The 17,943-nt window shown below is 42.5% G+C and overlaps 1 protein-coding gene across 3 annotated transcripts in view; it reads right to left on the bottom strand.

The window, feature by feature from the left end:
- dpy19l3 (dpy-19 like C-mannosyltransferase 3) overlaps positions 1–17,943 on the bottom strand; it is a 71,278-nt gene that overhangs the window by 19,452 nt on the left and 33,883 nt on the right. For 2 of the 3 annotated variants that reach the window (XM_014335810.2, XM_042223841.1), the window contains 5 exons: positions 15,570–15,728; positions 12,587–12,718; positions 9,137–9,248; positions 7,471–7,527; positions 7,057–7,139 (listed from right to left, as the gene is read on the bottom strand). In XM_014335810.2, coding sequence (XP_014191296.1) covers positions 7,057–7,139; positions 7,471–7,527; positions 9,137–9,248; positions 12,587–12,718; positions 15,570–15,728 — 543 coding nt within the window. The remainder of the gene's footprint in view (positions 1–7,056; positions 7,140–7,470; positions 7,528–9,136; positions 9,249–12,586; positions 12,719–15,569; positions 15,729–17,943) is intronic. The other variant, XM_042223842.1, reaches the window with a different exon arrangement.

Below are 17,943 nucleotides of genomic sequence, written 5' to 3'. Positions count from 1 at the left end.
TTGCCACAGGAGACCCCCCCCAATCTCCCAGCATCCTCCTCTGTCACATCAACCCCCTGCATGTCCACCTTCACCACATCCATGAACCTTCCCCTTTTCCTTCATCCTGGCAGCTCCATCTTCAACATGCTTCGTTCATAAGTGAGACTGTACAGGTTTTAACTAAATGCTGAAGATAAAAATGACTGACATTGGATTATTGCGATAATCCTCATCCCTATGAAAACAAATTAGCCAGTCTACATTCAGACTGCAGCTCTTAGTGAGGGTAAAAGGAGGAAATTCTGTAGCTCAAACTCCACATTATTATTCATCTCGTCTGTATTCTCCACCACTTGTAGAAAGAGATGTCAAAGCTGAATTGTCTGAAGTGTTTTCTTAAGACTGGAATTTATTCTGCGGTGCTCACATTCACCTCATTTGTGTTAAACGGGGCAAAAATCTCAGGGACAAATATCTCAAGACCTTGAAAGATGGATACATGCCACCAGAGTTTAAGTGAGATGATATCTTAGCAACATTAAAACTACTTCAATGAATAACATCTTGTTGCAGTGCATCTATGTATCCATTTTCTTAATCGTCTATCCCAGCTGGCAGAGGACGAGGTACACCCTCGTGCCCAGGGATAATCAATGCAGACACAGGGATGACAAGCAAAACCCACCCAGAACCAGTGATCCCAGTGTGACCAAGCTCAATCCAAAGACATGTACGCTGATCAGACCCAGCATTATGCCCTCCTGATTAATATTGTATTCATCCCCTTTTGCCCATCCCATCGAGGCGCGGACTGCACTAGACTCTTAAAGGTGTTTTGTGGTATCTGCAAATTTTAGCAACAGATCCTGTAAGTTGGGGGCCTACATGGATCAGACGTGTTTGTTCCACAGATTATTAATTGGATCGATATCTGAGGAATATGGAGACTATGTCAACACCTCAAACTCGTTGTTGTGCTCTTCAAACCATTCCTGAACCACTTCTGCTTTGTGGCAGGGTGCTTCAACCTGCTGAAAGAGGCCACAGCCATCGGGGAATACCGTTTTCATGAAAGGGTGTACGTGGTTTGCAACAGTGCTTAGGTAGGTGTCAAAGTAACATTTCGGCAGCAGACAAGGGTCAGCATGGGCACCTTGATTGGTTCTTCTTATTAGCTCGTGCGTTGGATCGGACCTCACGAGCCACTTTTCGCGCCGCACATGCATCAGCGAGCCTCGGCCACCCAGGACTCTGTTGCTGCTTCACCACTGTTCCCTCGTTGGACAACCTTTGATTGATACTGACCAGTGCAGACTGGGAACGCCCCACAAGAGCTGGAGTTGTGGACATGTTCTGATGCATTCATCAGGCAAAATGTTCACCCACCCACTAACAGGTGCCATGATGAGGAGATAATCAGCGTTATTCACCACCTGTCAGTGATTCTATGCCTGATCAGTGCACGTATGTGTGTATATGCATTTCTGTTTGACTTTAATATTTTGTAATATAATCACTTCCTTTTTGTTTTGTTGTGTCAGTTTTTATTGGCAGAGCTAATTAACCGACGCGTCAGTGTGAATCAGCGCTCCGCTGCATCAGTTGTATTGAGTAGGTAGAAATTCCTGACATGCAGAATGTTTGGTTCTCACTGAATGCGTCTCTCTCTGCTCCGACATGAAAGTCGATTAAATTTAAAAAAAAAAAAAATTGGAGGAATTCTGAGGCAGAGAAAAGCTTCTATTTTCATTTATACTGAAGAATAAATGGTGGTAAAGTGAAAGAAAAATATTTTCTTTTCCAACCATTTACAGATTTGGGATCAAATGTATGCCTGTTCACACTCGGTCATGAAAAAAATAATGTAGTGATGTATGCTTTAATATTTTTTGACTTTTCTGAAACAATTGTTGGGAGTTACCAACCTCAGTCAGAGAGCTCAGACCAGAACAAGCTGGGGAAATGGTCACTAAAAACACTGGACGACATCATTTCATGGGTTTTGAAACATTTTAATGAATATATGTTTGGTGTTTAAGATTTTAAATGGTCTGGCAGCTCCTCCACTGCCGCTTCATTTTATTAGCTTTTGCCCATGAGAATCTTTACAATCTACGAGCATATCATCAACTAAAGACCGTACTGTAGCGTTTTGTCATTCTGCTTTTGGGCGATCAGCACTCTCTGCGAAAGCTTGAACTCAATGGAAGTTGAAGTCCTGCCTGATACCATTAGGTACTGCAGCGCTTTCACCAGCTTTATTAAAATATTTGCTGAAAGACTCAGACTTGTAATCTTTCTTTTTTTAATGGATGTGAGAATCTTTTATGTGACATTTTTCACATCCAACCTGCTGAGGGACTGTAGATGTAAATTAGCTTTAAGCTAACTCTGGCACAGTGCATCAAATGGCAAACACTGATGTTAATATTGCACATGTACAAATACGAATAAATAAAATCAAATAAAAACATGCTTACTGGTTACTTTGGGAATGGTTGTAATGGTCTTTAAGAAGAAACTGAGACACAATGTGTTTTCCTGTTTAAGCGTGTGGACTTGCTGTATAAACACATCAGGGTTTATGCTGACTTTTCCAGTGGAGTCGTTTTCCTTCACTGAATGGGTCTCCATGCTGAGTAGCTAGATGAGCCTCCTGAATTTGCAGCAAAACTGCTGTCAAAGCTCTCATTAATAATTTCCACTGCAGCCTTCATAATTCTCGAAAACAGCCTGTATATCTTACACCCGAAGGGTGGGGGTGAGCTGGAGGGGGATGGGGGGAAAGCAAGGTAGCTTTCAAAATAAAAGCATATTAAATGGTAAATGGTTTGAATTAAAGCTCGTGAGATTTGTGCCAGGAGCGAGAAGGATGGACAGGAATAGCAGAGAGTATATCAGAGGGACAGCTCAGAGACCAGGCAAGAGAGGCCAGATTGAATTGGTTTATGTGAGAGAGCAGTGAGCTCCTCCTGTGTCCTGTGAGCAGGATAATGACGACGGAGCTGCCAGGAAAAGAGAAAGGCCGAGGAGGAAATTTCTGGATGTACCGAGAGCGGACATTCAGGAAGTAAAATATGGAAATCAATGATTTGCTGTGTGATCTGAGGAAAAGTTAAAATGCAATTTGTCTGCACTTTTAACCTTAGCTGTTCTACACAGCTTTTTAAAATGCATTTCTTATTCAGTCATTCACATGCACGCACACACACGTGCACAGACAGAGCTGCAATGCAAAGCTGCTACTGGTGCAACTTCAGCGTTTGGCCTTCATGTTTTCAGCATGCAGAGCAGCTGGGGATCAAAACACCAGTCCACCACAATCCAGAAGCCGATTCACAGGAGGCTGGCATTATCACTCGGCCTCTCTATGCGGTGGAATATGCACGGTGAGCGGTGTGTGTCAGGAGAAAAATAAGAGGGAGGGAATTGTATGACGCAAAAATATAGAAATCACTAAATCAGAGTCGTGACACTGACATCAAAATCCAAGTCCAACAAATAACCTCATTCAAAATGTAATAGATCCCACTTCTGACTCATCTGTGCTGTGAAATGCGAGGTGAACTTTGTTCCCTGTTGGAGCGACGGTGCAGTGACAGCAGTGAGAATGGACTGAGGGGCCTAGAATCAGCTGTATTAAACATGTCTGGCTTTCCGCTGCTCCTCTCTCTGCTGCACGTTAACATTTGCACTGCCTTGAATACTTCATGCAGAGCAGCAAAACTACCTCGAATTTTCCCTTCATTTTTTCAGTAACCTCCTTTGACTGACACTGTACTGCTTTTGCAAAAACCAGCGTGGAAACATGAATCTGAGAAAAGCAAAGTTGCACCGGATTCAGGAGGAAGCGGAGAGAGAGCACACCGGCTAGATGGAGGTGATGTTTGTGACTTTAAAAACTGCTCACTCTCAACTATAACTCAAAGTTGGAGGCAGTTGAACATCCAGGCAGTGCTATTGATTTATCGACTGCCCATTTAGAACACAGTATCAGCCTACAGCGGAGCTGTGGAGCCAACTCTGTTATCAAGTGCAAACTTGTGAATTATGGCTGCGCCTTAGTTCTTCAAACTCATAAAGTCACGGGTCATGAAAGAGAGTCTTGGGAATTATGATAATCTCCTCATCAGCCTGTCTTAACTCACACACTTCTATACTAATGAGGGCCTCAAGCATGCGTCATTAGCTCTGACGAGGGCCCTCTTATCTCTGATCTAATAATCCTAATCTCATCTCTGAAGCCATCGTTATCAAACAAACATCTTTATCCTTTCCCTGATCTAATCCTAATTCTGGCTCGAGAGATTGTAAAGATAAAGACTTTCTCAGACCTTGTATCCTTTGACAAACTCTTCATTTTAGATCAACCAAAGTCAAACAAATGCAGCTACAATCATCACAACGAATCTGCGACAGTTTACGCACGCAAGCTGTTCACGAAATATACTTTCCTCCATACGCTGCACGTACGCTCGTCCTACCCTTTACTGTGCCGCAGTCTGAATATCTGCTTCTTGCATATAAAACGAAATAGCCTCGGCCTCAGTCACCTAGAGAATACAGCGTAACATGAACCTCCTTCCCCATCTTAACACTTTCATCTGGAATGTAATTAGCGCAGCAAGAAGCTTAGCACTCCGCCCTGCTCTCAGCCCCAACCAAGGTAACTCTAGGCAGCCCCTAATCCTCACCGCCTAATGGGATTAGCTCCGGAGGGAAGGGAACCCATGTCACACACACAAATACATTCAAAATCCAAACCTCTCCTCTGCTGTCTCACTATCCATATCTCTCTCGTTCTCCCTGTGCCATTCCACTAAGTGTTTAATAGGATTATACCAAAATTGTCCATTTCTTAGAAATCACATCTGGTCCACTCGGTGTCATCGCGCTGAAGATGATAGGATGGAAATAAGAAGCCTTAAATTATCATTCACCGAGTCTATAAGTGAACTACAGGGAAAACCTATGTTAAGTCATTCTAAACTGGTTTTAATGTATTGGGGATAGGCTGGCGTGTTTGGATGGCAACGGGATTAGCTGAGTGGACAAAAACTATCATTTTTCCTCACAGAGCTTGTAAACAAGATTTTGCAGCATCCAAGTTTTGTGTGAGGGGGTCTGGGACCGTTCCCCTGCGAAAAACAAAACGGTTAAAAGCAGATTTATCGTGTGCATTTCCATGTTGAAGTCAAAAGAGAAACAGTTTGGGTTTAAATTTTCAGTAGTAGCCCAAGCAGGACAATAAAATGTACACTATTGGTCTTAGGTGAAACTATTTAATCATCTCCATCCATGTTTTATTACTCTCACTGAGTGGCAGAAGCCCAAGCAGAGATTCCCAGACTTCCAGGCCTCTAGCTCTTCTATGAGGCATTCCCTAAGCAGCTGAAGTGTCTGTAGTGTGTCATGGAGCTGCCTTGAGGTCTCCTTCCAGTTAGAGCTGAAACACCTCAGCGAGGAGTCTCGCGTTTCGATATGGAGGAGCAGGGCTACTATCAGGGTGACCCAAAAACTCTTTGGAGGCTAGTTTGTGGCCACTGGTGACAGCAGGAATGTAAAAACACAAAAAGTGTCAAGTTCCCCTTCTCTCTGCCAAAAGAGATCACAATCGTGCAGACAATGTGTCCTGTAACTTGCCTTTTCCCTCCACAAACTCGTATTCTCAGCAAACCAAATCGACTAGCTAACAACAAATCAGCTATAGCTAACCAAGAGCTGGTTAATCCTAAATTAACGACCTTTAAAGACGCTGTTGACTTAAACGGAGGAACACAGTCTGCAAATCGTGCAAACTTAACTGTGAATCCATACAAGACTACCAATATATCTGCACATAACATTAAAGAATGAATAGAATTCAAAGACATTAACACTTTTAATTGGACTGCTTAGAGCAGCAGATGTGTGGAAGTGTTGTAAAAAAAATGTAAAATGCAAAAATGTAAAGTGGGAACACTGACTAAGCCCTGCGCTCTCACAATGGCCGACAGGAAGGCAAAATTACAGAAAACCGAAGGCTTAAAAACAGCTGTAAATGTGGTTCTTGCAGTTTTCCTTCAGCATGCCTACAAACACACCCACAGCCCTGATGTAAGCAACAAAAGAAAACACTCAAGTTTTAGGAAAAAGGTGCTTTGGTGTCATAATATTTCTAATAGCAGCCCCTCTGGAAAAACCATAAGTCACCTTTTCTAATTTATTCTAGAACGAAGATTCAAAATACATAAGTTAGCATATCGTTCTTGTTATGTTACAATATCAGCGATAAGGATGAAAACCTTAATGACGAAGCACACGATCAGCTTCAGTTTGCACCACTACTGCATCCCACTTCATTCCTGACACTCAGCCGTAATGTTTCATTATCTCTCGCTTCTTAATTTGAATGCCTAACGAGTCCAGCAGCACTGCGCAGCGTCTGACCAGCGTTCAGCCTCAGGTCTGCGAGAGAGCTGCAAACCCAGCTGATAACTACTGACCTTGCCAACAATCCCAGTTAAACCAACTTGTCTGTGCTGGTGTAAGTGGAACATAAATGGGAAATTTAACAGGCACTAAGCAGAGAGCTGAGAGTTGTGTCTTTGGCCAGATGTTATAGTTGCACAGATGTAGGATATGCACTACGAGCGGCCAATCCAGCGCTGTGCATCCAACATGACGACCAGAAAATGACAGGCGCGCACAGATGTGCAAACACACAGCAGCATCAGCGACAGTTCGGAGCATTTCCAAATCACAGCTCCATCTCTGATCCCATCAGGGTGATGCTCTTGATCGGAAGCCCAGCAACAGAGACCCTGAGGTGGGTTAGAGCTCTGCCAACAGCTGGGTCCTTTCCAGCACTCCCATGTCTTATTCATGGATATCCATCAGCTCTCATCACTCATCAGACAGACTCTCCGACAAACAAGCGCCGAGACACACGCATGCACGCACACGGACACGCTCACACGCGGACTAATCAAGGACACGAGGCACGGTGAAACTCGATATGCAGGAACAAGCGAATCAAATTTGCTTCAATATGATGTGCGCTCTGGATTTGTGAACGCGGGTGTATGCGCCTACCTAATCCAGGTCATGAGCTCCACGGTGTCTGGATCATAAAACTCCCTCAGTTCTGATAACTCCTCCATCAGCTTAGGCCAGAACTAAAGGGAAAAAAGACAAAGACAAGTGATGGAAAATTCGGTTTATGAAGCCATAAGCAGAGTATCAAACCCACTGATATATCTTTGATAACATCTTATTGCTTCACTGAACATAACAGGGAATACGACAGCTATTTAGATTCCTCCAACAGTAAAATAAATAAAGGGGAAGCAATCGTTTTAGTATCCTGTTAGGCTCCAATTGCTTTTCATCATTTTCTTCCGTAACTTCCATTTAGCCCATTTTCTTTCCCTCATATTGTTCCATGTGGTTCCAGAAGTAAAACTCCAATAAAAGGTATGAGCACAAACCACCAAGAAAATGGCCTACCTTGTAATACAGGAAACCGATCATCACAACAGGAACGACATATCTGACAAGCCTCAACTGCAAAATGACAGAAAGAAAACAACTTTAATGAAATGAAGGAAAATAATTGTATCAGAAGCAGAGGAAAGTAAAGAGCCACACAGAGATATACCAAAAATGAGCACGGAGTGAGATAACAGACAGATAGAGCAGCTTTGTTCCCGACCATCGTTTATCTGATTCCTGCTGCCGTCCTGTTGTGACCACACTGACACCTAGTGGCCTCACTGGCAATGCCGGCACACGCTCAGAGTGCAGGCTGTGGATTCAGCAGCATAATGGTTCACCGTCACATCAATACAGGAAATCATAAAAGATAGAAAAATCTTTCAAGAGCGCCTCACGGTGAGCTTTAAAAGAGATCAACGTCAGTCACACTGGAGGGTGGTGACAGGCATAATGTGCAGTGTTACTAGAACTGGGAATCAAACCTCAGTACGTTCAGAGACATGTTTGAGAACAAAGTACACACTTCAAATTTCTCTTAAACGACAGTTAGAAGTCGCTCAGTGACTGGAAAGCTGTTCAGTCCAATCGCCCGGCCAGAAACGATCTAATCCGTCGTCTTTTTTTCCCCTGCTTGCTCGAAACTACTCTGATGAAGAGAATTTGAACTGGCTGTGCTCTAGTGTGCTTATCCAGTGGCCAGCAGCACAGCACTGTGGTTACAGACGACCTTTGGCACTGGGTAATAGCTAAAACAGCTCTTTACTCATCTGTGGAAGCGCGATATAACGTAGCGCTCCGAGCATGTGCACTTTCATCTAGCAGGTCAGGAACATGTCATCAGCCACGCAGTGTGTATGTAAAGTTACTACATCAAACAGGTTAGCAACCAGTTAAACATCTAACAGACTCTGAGCCACATCAGCAACCACTGGAAGTCACATTTACAGGTAACGACACCTAAACGGCACCGTGGGATCAACGTGGGACTGCAATCACTCTTAATGTGACACAGACGAGAGAAAAGCTACTGATCAGTGCAGTAAATGCAGTGAATGTGTTCGATTTGGGAAGAGCGAGCTGGTCAGATCCTGGATGTTTGGCAGCCGCTCACAAGACGAGCCTGAAGAGCCTGTTAGCAACTGTATCCACACACAATATCTCCTCATGCACAAGCAAATACCTCGCTCCCATGGGACATTAGCATAATGTGTTTTAATTGGTCAGTGGCAACAGTGGAGCATTTGAATAAACACGATCTGATTGGTAGAAATTCACCTCTTCCTCAACTCACCGGCAAGCAAAATCGGGCCATTTAATTGCAAAGTGCATTTACAGTTTTAGTCACTGTAACGCTGGAATTTCCCAACATTTGGGATAAATATAGTTATCCTTTTTATATTTTATGTTGTCTTTAGTTCACAAATGAATAATTTCTCCCATCTAAATGGAACAAGATCTGAGATTACTCAACCCTGACTAGCCTGGATGGTGAAGCACATTTTGTTCTGCAATTGCAGATTAGGTTTTTTAATATTTGAATTCTAGCTTTGATGACTGTATTTATGCTTCAGAGGACATAAAGTAGTGTAATTTTTGGAGATTATCGTAAACAAAGATCCTACCACCCATCCTCCCTGCAGCACTATTTGGAGCCAGAAGTGAAAATGTGAGCTCGTACCAGAAGTTTCGTGTTGAATCGGAGAGCGCTGAGAAGCACAGTCCACAGCTCGGTCCCACAGACACCGTAGGCTGCGACCGCACACATGTGGCCAGTCCATATATACTTCATTCTGGGCAGAAAGAGAGAAGGAGAAGCCATATCAAGCAGCGCTCGTGTCTCAACAGTCTTCCTCTTAGGAGAAAAAAGAAAACAGATCCCAGCCTCCATGACACAGACAAATTACACAGCTTGGACTGGAGGACGTTCCCTCAGCACACACACAGAATTCAAACAAGACGACCAACTCGTCTGCAGTTTAGCGCACGAGTTAGTGAAATGGTTTCGCTGTGGTTGAGTTTGATTTGGTGCCAAAAACACTGCATTATTTTTAAGTTCTGATCCAAAGCACATGAAGTCTAAAGCAAAGAGTTCTAAACAAATGAGAAAAAGATTAAACAGAGAGCAGCGAGCAGAAGACTGAAGACGGGGAGAATGAAATGAGCTGAAAAATTGTTGACAGGTGCGGAGATGGAGCCGTGCGAGGGGGGAGGGAAGGGGGGAGGCATAAAGAAGTGCAGCCTCACTGAAATAAATCTCAATACTTTTTTAATGCAAAGGAGCCGTCTGACAGAAACAAATGGCTTTCTGCACTTTTGGCTTTTCTCTCTTAATCAGCATTTTAGAGAAAGTGCTGAAATCAAACGTGTCACTTTCTGCCCTACCTGACTCTGTGCTAAAAGCTTTCAGGACTTTTTTTTTCTTTTGCTGCTTTTGTGGGAATTTAATCAGTACTTTAAATTACCAACTGTGACAGCAAAGCGCTGTGTGAACTATAAGTGTTAACAGTACTGCATAGACCTGCTTTTCTGAATCCTGCTAACCACATAAATTCAATTATTATCAACATTTCCCTACACAGAGAATAACCCAGCTACTGACAGACTCTTATTTAAATGAAGCTACTTATGTGAACCTATAAAACCCTCATAGCCAAGTTGCTATAAACAACACACCAGAAAACTCCAGTTTCTTTTTTAACAGAGTAATTGCAGGTTTCTTTTACTACAGGGACAGGAAGTAGTAATTCCACTGGTGATCTCGATGGTTTTCCTGACACTCCTCACAAAGAGCCTAAAGTTAAAACACAATTATACTTTCCTAGTGATAAATTGTACATGTCAGCGTGTGTTTGCAGCCTGAAACGCGTTCAGGCCGGAAAATTTACTAATGATGGTGGCGATGAAAACCACTTGACAATTACAAATAGACGACTGGAGTCAGGTCTGGGAGGCTTGTTGTGCTCGAGGTTATAGATGCGAAATGGGGAGAGAAAAAAATTCAAGCCACAGGGTGTATTAGTCACACTGTCTGACGCTGCAGAGCTACTGATACGGCAAAAAGCGTCGTTGTTTTTTATAGAACCAAACCTTTAAAGCAAGGAGATAAAAATAGGTGACAAAAGGAATTTGCCATGCATGTGAAATTAACCACTAATGAGTAGACAGAACTATCCAAACATGTTTGCTAACAGGACAGAAACAGCTGTGCAGAGACTGCTGACGATCAGGTATTTTACCTTCCTACAGAAGATATTAATGAGTAAATAAATGGTCATGATAAACCCCACACGGGGCCTTTAGGAGCACCATATGCTCACATTATAGATGCTATAAGTAAAAGCTAAAGTCAGTCATATCATGTTTGATCTCAACTTCAAATGAAAACGTAGCAAAAACCATCTGTTTGACTTCATCATTCACCTATATTTGCATTTTATATATGATTAAAAGTCGGGCATGCTAGTTTGTGGATTATGTGCAAATAAAGTAAACTCAAGGCAAATGTCTTTACTGAGAATAAAACTTGTTCCAGGTACAAGAAGCATTCTGCTGGGAAATGAACTTTTGTGCTAGCACACAATATCCATCTTTTAGAAATCGACTGAAACTGACTGAACAACATCACTAATGATATACCCACTGTAGCTCCTGATATTAATAATTTCACCTGATTAAACACACACAGACACACACAAACCGATAAAAGAAAAACTGAATAAAAAATGTTTGTTCATCCAAAAAAATGACTAAATAAGAACAAACTGTAAATGCCATCGAGAGCCGACACCAAACTGAAAACTGCAGTAGTCGGTGTAGAGGCCGATGCCGGTCAAACCAATGATATCTGGTGGTCACAGTTCTGATATTATAAGAGCAAATATCTCATGTCACAGCAGCAAAGGCTGCAGCCGGGCAAGCCAAAACATTCAGGAAATTAAGAAGAAGAGGCTGAATATGAAAGTCGACCACAAGAAAGACGGCGGTAAAGCGAGGTGCCAGCACTGGTGTCGGGCCTCTGAGTCTGGCACCTGCAAGCCGAGACACCCTCAGAGGTGTTGCTGCTCCACGGTGGGAACCTGCCAGTGGATTGTGCCATAATATTAACCAGAGAAACAGACCACTGCACGTCTGTGTGCCACCAGAAAACAGGAGAGGAAGAAGCAGCAAAGAAGGCTCTTAGTATCCGACTCCGAACATATGTACAAACAGCATTTGTACAAATATCGCACAAGAGCACAGTAAATACAGTAAACAAATGTATCTCAAAGAAGATGGTTTTCAAAGCCAGCGCACATGTAAACAGTATGCCTCCTATATCTTATCTTATTTCTGGAACCATTTCTCTCCGTCTTTCCAGAGAAAGGTTGCAACATGGTTGCCTGAGACACACACCGACTGCAAAAACAAACCAAACGAGCCTTCTTACTCTCACCGGCACATAAATAAATGTATACTTGAGCCACAGTGGAAAACTAAAAACTACAAGAAGGAGTTGAAAGCCAGTGAAAAATCCTGATTGAAAAAAAACTACTTGCTGAAATAGTATTGTGTACTTACAAGGCGAAATGAAATAAAAAGTTCTAAGTTATAACCTTTCTGAGCCACACAGCCGTGAGACTCTTCCCAACAGTGGCCTGCTCTGGACGTCTTTCCAGCATAAACAAGCTGAAACAGCAGTAAAGTAACTTAAACTGAGCAACTTAACTGAAACTATTTACCTTATAAATAAGAAAATTTAATGATTCTTTTTAAAAAACATAATTTATGGTAAGTGTAGAGACGGCAGATGGAGCTTCGTTAGCCGTTTGTTTGCACCAGGTCTTCGTTAAAATTCTGAAGGGGGGGGGTCAGAGTATTAATTATCGATTGTTCAGCTGTATCGACTCTTTTTGCGTCTGCTGTGAGTGGCGCTGGATGGTGCTTGGCGCTGAGGGCTGATCAAGGCTAAAGCGGACCATTCAGACACTTTGTGAGAGGCGTTTAAGAGGCACTCGGATTTTAGCATCTGCTCGCGACTTTGCATAATCAACTCATCAAGAGGAAAAGTACATTTGGAGAGTCCCCGTCTCAGAATGCGACTACTTGGGGACGTCTGCATGTAGATGATGCTAGAATTACGAGGTCTCACCTCATTGTGCTGAAAGCCAGGAGGCCGTAGAACAGCGTGTGCAGCAGATTGTAGGCCACATCTGGACGAAATGCCGCCACTTGCCCCTCTCTGGCTCCTTTCTTTTCCTCGGTGGAACCTCTGTTAGGCCTGCTGAGAAACCGAAAAACACAGCGACACAAAAGACAACAGTGATACATTAAACATTACATCCAGACGCTCGAGACGAGAGGCAGAAGGGAAGGTGGGTGGAATTGATATTATTCAGATTTCATTAGTAGTTTGAACACAAGTGGACACGCAACAATACACACACCCACGACCGTTTCTGTCTGCGGGAGTCGGCACGCAGACAAACAGACGAAGGCTCGAGGGCATGATGTCACTCCCCCGAATTGGCCTCCTGCACCGAATCAGACGGACACTGGCTTCCATTTGAATACAAATCCAATCCGGCTCTTCCTCCTACGTGAGCTGGGCTAAACTGGATTAAATTAATTCCCGAATTGGCAAATAGCCCTTTGTTCTATGAGGTTAGTATTCCAAGCCTCCAACGGCAGAGTGCGAGTTGATATGCTAATGTGATTAGTTCGATATGGCCCCTCACCTTGCACCACAGGCGCATGAGGCTTCAGAGCGGCTTTGCAGAGCGTGAAGAAACAATGTGGAGCAGACACGGGGACTGTGACTACCACGACTGGGCTTCTGCCTCCTAATAAACATCTTGTCTCTTCTATTTTCTGAAGGAGCCGAAACCTTCGATTCATTTATACTTCACTAATTTTTCTCCAAAGATATCTGCATATGAAAAAAAGAATCTGTGGGCAAGGGAAAGAGTTTCAGTACTGGAAGCCTTCTGGTTTCCTTTGTAGTTTAATTTTAATGCATGAATGTATGACAAGCAAAAGAGAAACAGAGCTGATGAAATGTAACTCCAAAGCAGTGGGCTCTTGTTTATTTTTGCCTGATTTATCACTAGTTGCTGTAAAGAAATACTCATCAGAGGGTTCATCAGTTACCTGTCATCAGGGTACCTGCTAACTGCACCTTCTTCAAACTTTCCTTTTTGATAAAGTTTATAATTTAGTTAGAGCTGGATCAGCTGACCCCAAGCCATCCATTACTTAAAGCTCAGGCTGCTGGAGCAACCTCCAATAAAGCAGAGTACTTTGGAAAATATGCACGAAAACTGTTCCTGCTGAAGGTGAAAACAACAAACGTGTTTCACTGCACGAGGCAAAAACTCGCCGTCAAGTACAGCTGCTAAGAAGGAGATGCTAGCAGCTGGTGACGTGCGACCCAAACGTAAACAAATGAGCGAGGATCGCTGGAGCCCTCGCTAGCTGCAGACGGGAAGAACAAATGGATGGAAACTACTCCTGCACAGTGCTTTAAGCAGCTGGCCAAGATACAATAACCAGATTTATTATGTGAAAATATTGTTTAACTTAAGCTAGTTTAGTTCTTTTTTTTGTCCTGTCTGCTTCCTCACCAGCCATGACAGATGTCTGCCCCTCCCCGAGCCTGTCAGAGGTTTCTTCCTATTAAACAGGAGTTTTTCGTTCCCACTGTCACCAAGTGACACCAAGTGACAGTGTTTGTCATCTGATTGTTGTTTTTTTTCCTGTTATTGTAGAGTCTTTACCTTCAATATAAAGCGACTTAAGGTGACTGCTGTTGTCTGACGTTAAAACTAAAACTGAACTGAATTTGTTATCATTAAACTAAAGTGTTAAGCAGTAACTTTATACTTTTACATTAAATTCCCAGGCTCTTCTATGACTCTCCTAATGTGTCTCCTGTGCTAACGCCCTTGTAATCATTATCCTAATGATTCCTCTGGAGCTGAAGAGTGCTTTCAAACCCGTCTTTGTCAAGCTGGTCTGACAGAGACGGCCACTCTGCTCATTACTTTGCCGCTCACCCATACTGTGGACTGGATTTAACCCCCATCTCTTTTCTCTCAGGGTTGCTGTTCCGAGTTGCCAGAGATTCATTCCAGTGTTCATCCTGTTTTAACGTTCCCTTTGAGAAACTTCCCTTTGTGACAATAAAACCTGTGAACTTTAAGCTGTTGTCTCTCAGGTCCTGCTTAAGAGTCCGTTTCATAGTTACAGCTTTCATGGTCGTGGCACTGGGATACTTTCGTGCATACATTTGACTTGTGCTGTGTCACTACTATTGCACCACCATGCTGCTGCTGCTGGTACCTTGGTGTAATTAGTTCACACTTTGAATTCGCTAACGTTTCATCAATGAGAGAAGCTGACTGGAAAAGGCAGAAAATGGCCTTCATTTACTGGCTTTATTTACTTCTAAATGTTGCTGCCTGCAAAGGTCAATAAAACTGTTCAGTACGTTTTTTCTTTCATCGTCAGAAATACTGTTGGCACAAATTTGAATTACCATGATATCATTTGAAGCTATATCACTTTCCTCTACTTTAAATGTGTCGTCCTCTCCTCTGTCTACTCTCCTTGTTCTTTGTAGTTCCTCTCTTCTCTTTCTCCTCAACCCCAACCAGACAGCGCGAGGCTCTGCTGGATATGTTTCTGTTAGTTCTTACTCTCTCTTATACTGTAGGGTCTTATATAAAGCACCTCGAGACAACAGCTGTTGTGAGCTGGTGCTATGTATATTTAAATAAAGTGAACCGGCACAAAGTTTATAATTGATTGCTTCCAATGCAGAGAAACTTTGGCAATCATCTGGATTTTACTTTAACACAAACCACCCACCTAAACATTGCTGCAGACCAGGCATGACTTTCTTGGTAACTGAACTTTCTGGCAGAGGCGTCTTTCCTCAGCTCAACATGCCCCGCCCACACCACAAAAACTCTCCATGAATGGGTCAAAAAATATGGAGTAGAGTAACAAAATATTAATTTAATGTTGTTTTGCTTTGTGGGGTTTTTTAAATTTTATTTTGTGACTGATCAGAGTAATCTGGAGTTGCTTCGTCTTATATAACCCTCTCCACTTCCTGTTGAGTCATCACCTACCTCAGGTTTTGGAGTGCTGCCGCCACCAACATGCCACAGAGCAGAAGCAGCGTGAGGACGTAGGGGTACAGCAGCAGGGTACCGGCCAGGCGCTCGAGCGTGTCCAGGGGAAGCAGGCCAAAGGCCTCCTCACACAGATACAGACTGGCATCAAAATCCCTGCAGGGGAGGCGAGAGGCGGTCATCTGTTTGTTTTTCACTGAGAATAAATAAACACTGCAACGTCGAGTTAAATGGAAACCCGGTGAGGAGGAAGCTATAAAAGTTTGGCGCAGATCCAAATTACACTCTTTAAAATTATGAAATAGGGCCATAAATTGGCCTTGACAGAGACCGCACTTTCTGAGGGCCCTTCAGTTACTGATGCAAGCAGCATTTTACTGCTGCAGCTGGTCCAAGTGGAGCCTGTCATACAATAAGTCTGAGTGACTGTGAGACGACTGGATGGAGAAGGATGTTTCTTGGATTAAATGATTTCACTTTGAAATATTAGTGGCTGAGTGACTTAACACAAAATTGTGTATTTTAATGTAAATAAAACAACTTTAATGCATATGAATAAACATATTTGCCTCTGAAATGCAGTAAAACAGAAGCAACAAATAATAATAATAATAAAAATATATTAAACTTATGTGCCTGATCAACACCACAAACTATTTTTTTTCTACACCTGTGCAAAAATATTTTATTTTTTTATAGCGTTTAACTGAAATTACTGTTACCTGGCAACTGTACGTTATTTTCACATCAATGTCAATGATATCAAATGTAACACTATATATTTTTGCTGGTTTTTAAAAAGAGATCTTTTACTCATTAAAGTTGATTTCTACTATTGCAATAACCTCCTCTTCTCTATACACAGTGTATATGTCCAGGACTTTTATTGTGAAAGGAACAGGAACTTTCCCTTTAAATCAAGTTTCTGGAGCTTAAAAATGAAGCCGATGTGTAATTTAGTAAAAACTGCAGTTACTGTAATTGCCACCTGCAGTTCCACCCCAACAGACTCCCATGTAAAAACGTGCATGTATTATTTCCTTAAACTGCATGTTTACAGCGTGGCACAACAAAATGTTTTGGGCTCTATGAATACGTTTCCCTTTCATAACAACTCTGGGTGGGGGGAATTTTCTTAAGAGGGGGCGTGGCTACTTTAGCAGGTGTCCTGATACAGGGAGCTAGGATTCTGCTAGGTCCCACTCAAGTGGACTTCCCCACAGTTTTAATGCCTTTTGGGCATTTTCAGTGGGTTATTTGACTAATGTTAGACAATGAAGCTTGAAATTGCAGAGACCAAAAATCTTTTATACTGTCTATAGCAGGGACACTAACTCCTTTAGTTCAGACAATCTAGGAACAATAAGAACTCTGAAGCACTAAAAGAAATAAACCTTCAGGCTGCTAAAAACCTCCAATCAAATCAGGTTAGTAATCCACGTTAAAAGACCTAATCCACAATCTGGAAACACAACTTGTGCACTTAAAAAGGACAGTTGCAAAAATGTGCATGAATTGTATGCTTTTTACATTACTTTTAAATCACTATGGAAAAATAAATAACACAACCACTTCTTCCTGTTTTGGCTGCTCCCTTTAGGGGCCGCCACAGTGGATCATCTGCCTGCATCTCACCCCGCTCCTACCACCCTCCGCTGTCACTAAAACCCTCTGTGTGTCCTCGTTCATGACATCCATGAACCTCCTCTAAGCTCCTCCTCTTTCCCTCATGTCGTTAACATCCTTTGTCTGGTATTTGCAGCATCCTTCCTCTGCGCTCGACCAAAAAGGCTCCAAAAGAAGGCCAAAGAAGAAAAAAGAAAGAAAACTATGAGATTGCATCAACCCTGACATGTCTGTACAGTATAAACTTTTTTTTAGGTCAATATTTTGCACGTTGGACTTCTGATATATGAAAGATACAAACTGACAAAATAAATTAAACCTATATAACATTAAGTACATCAACATATTGCAAAAACAAAAAGTGGGAATTCAGAAACACAACATTAAACAAATATGACATGAACTGATATTTTGGTTTTAATTTTATTCTTGGCAGTTACAATCCTCCACATGCTGATAAACCACCACGAGGATAAATAACTAAACAGAGTTGATATAAACGCAAACGCGGTGCAAGACTCCAGGGATTAAAAAAAGAAACACTTGGAGAGACGAAATAAGTCAACGCAAGTGAGAGAAACAGGAACAGAGAGAGGCAGCGATAGAGTATGCACTGCATTTTCCACAGACTCCTGAATAATTGAAGCGCCAGTTGTGTAGCACCAAGTTGTGAGCTGTGTTATCTGCCACCCTGGAGCAGCCATCCAGTGGCTGAACTGTTACACACACACACACACACACACAC

The sequence above is a fragment of the Haplochromis burtoni genome, unplaced genomic scaffold (genome assembly GCF_018398535.1).
Source record: "Haplochromis burtoni strain Fernald_Lab_line unplaced genomic scaffold, NCSU_Asbu1 Contig_121, whole genome shotgun sequence".
Lineage (NCBI taxonomy): Eukaryota > Metazoa > Chordata > Actinopteri > Cichliformes > Cichlidae > Haplochromis > Haplochromis burtoni.
The sequence above is the reverse complement of the archived record's forward strand: the minus strand, read 5'-3'. Positions and strand labels throughout refer to the sequence as shown.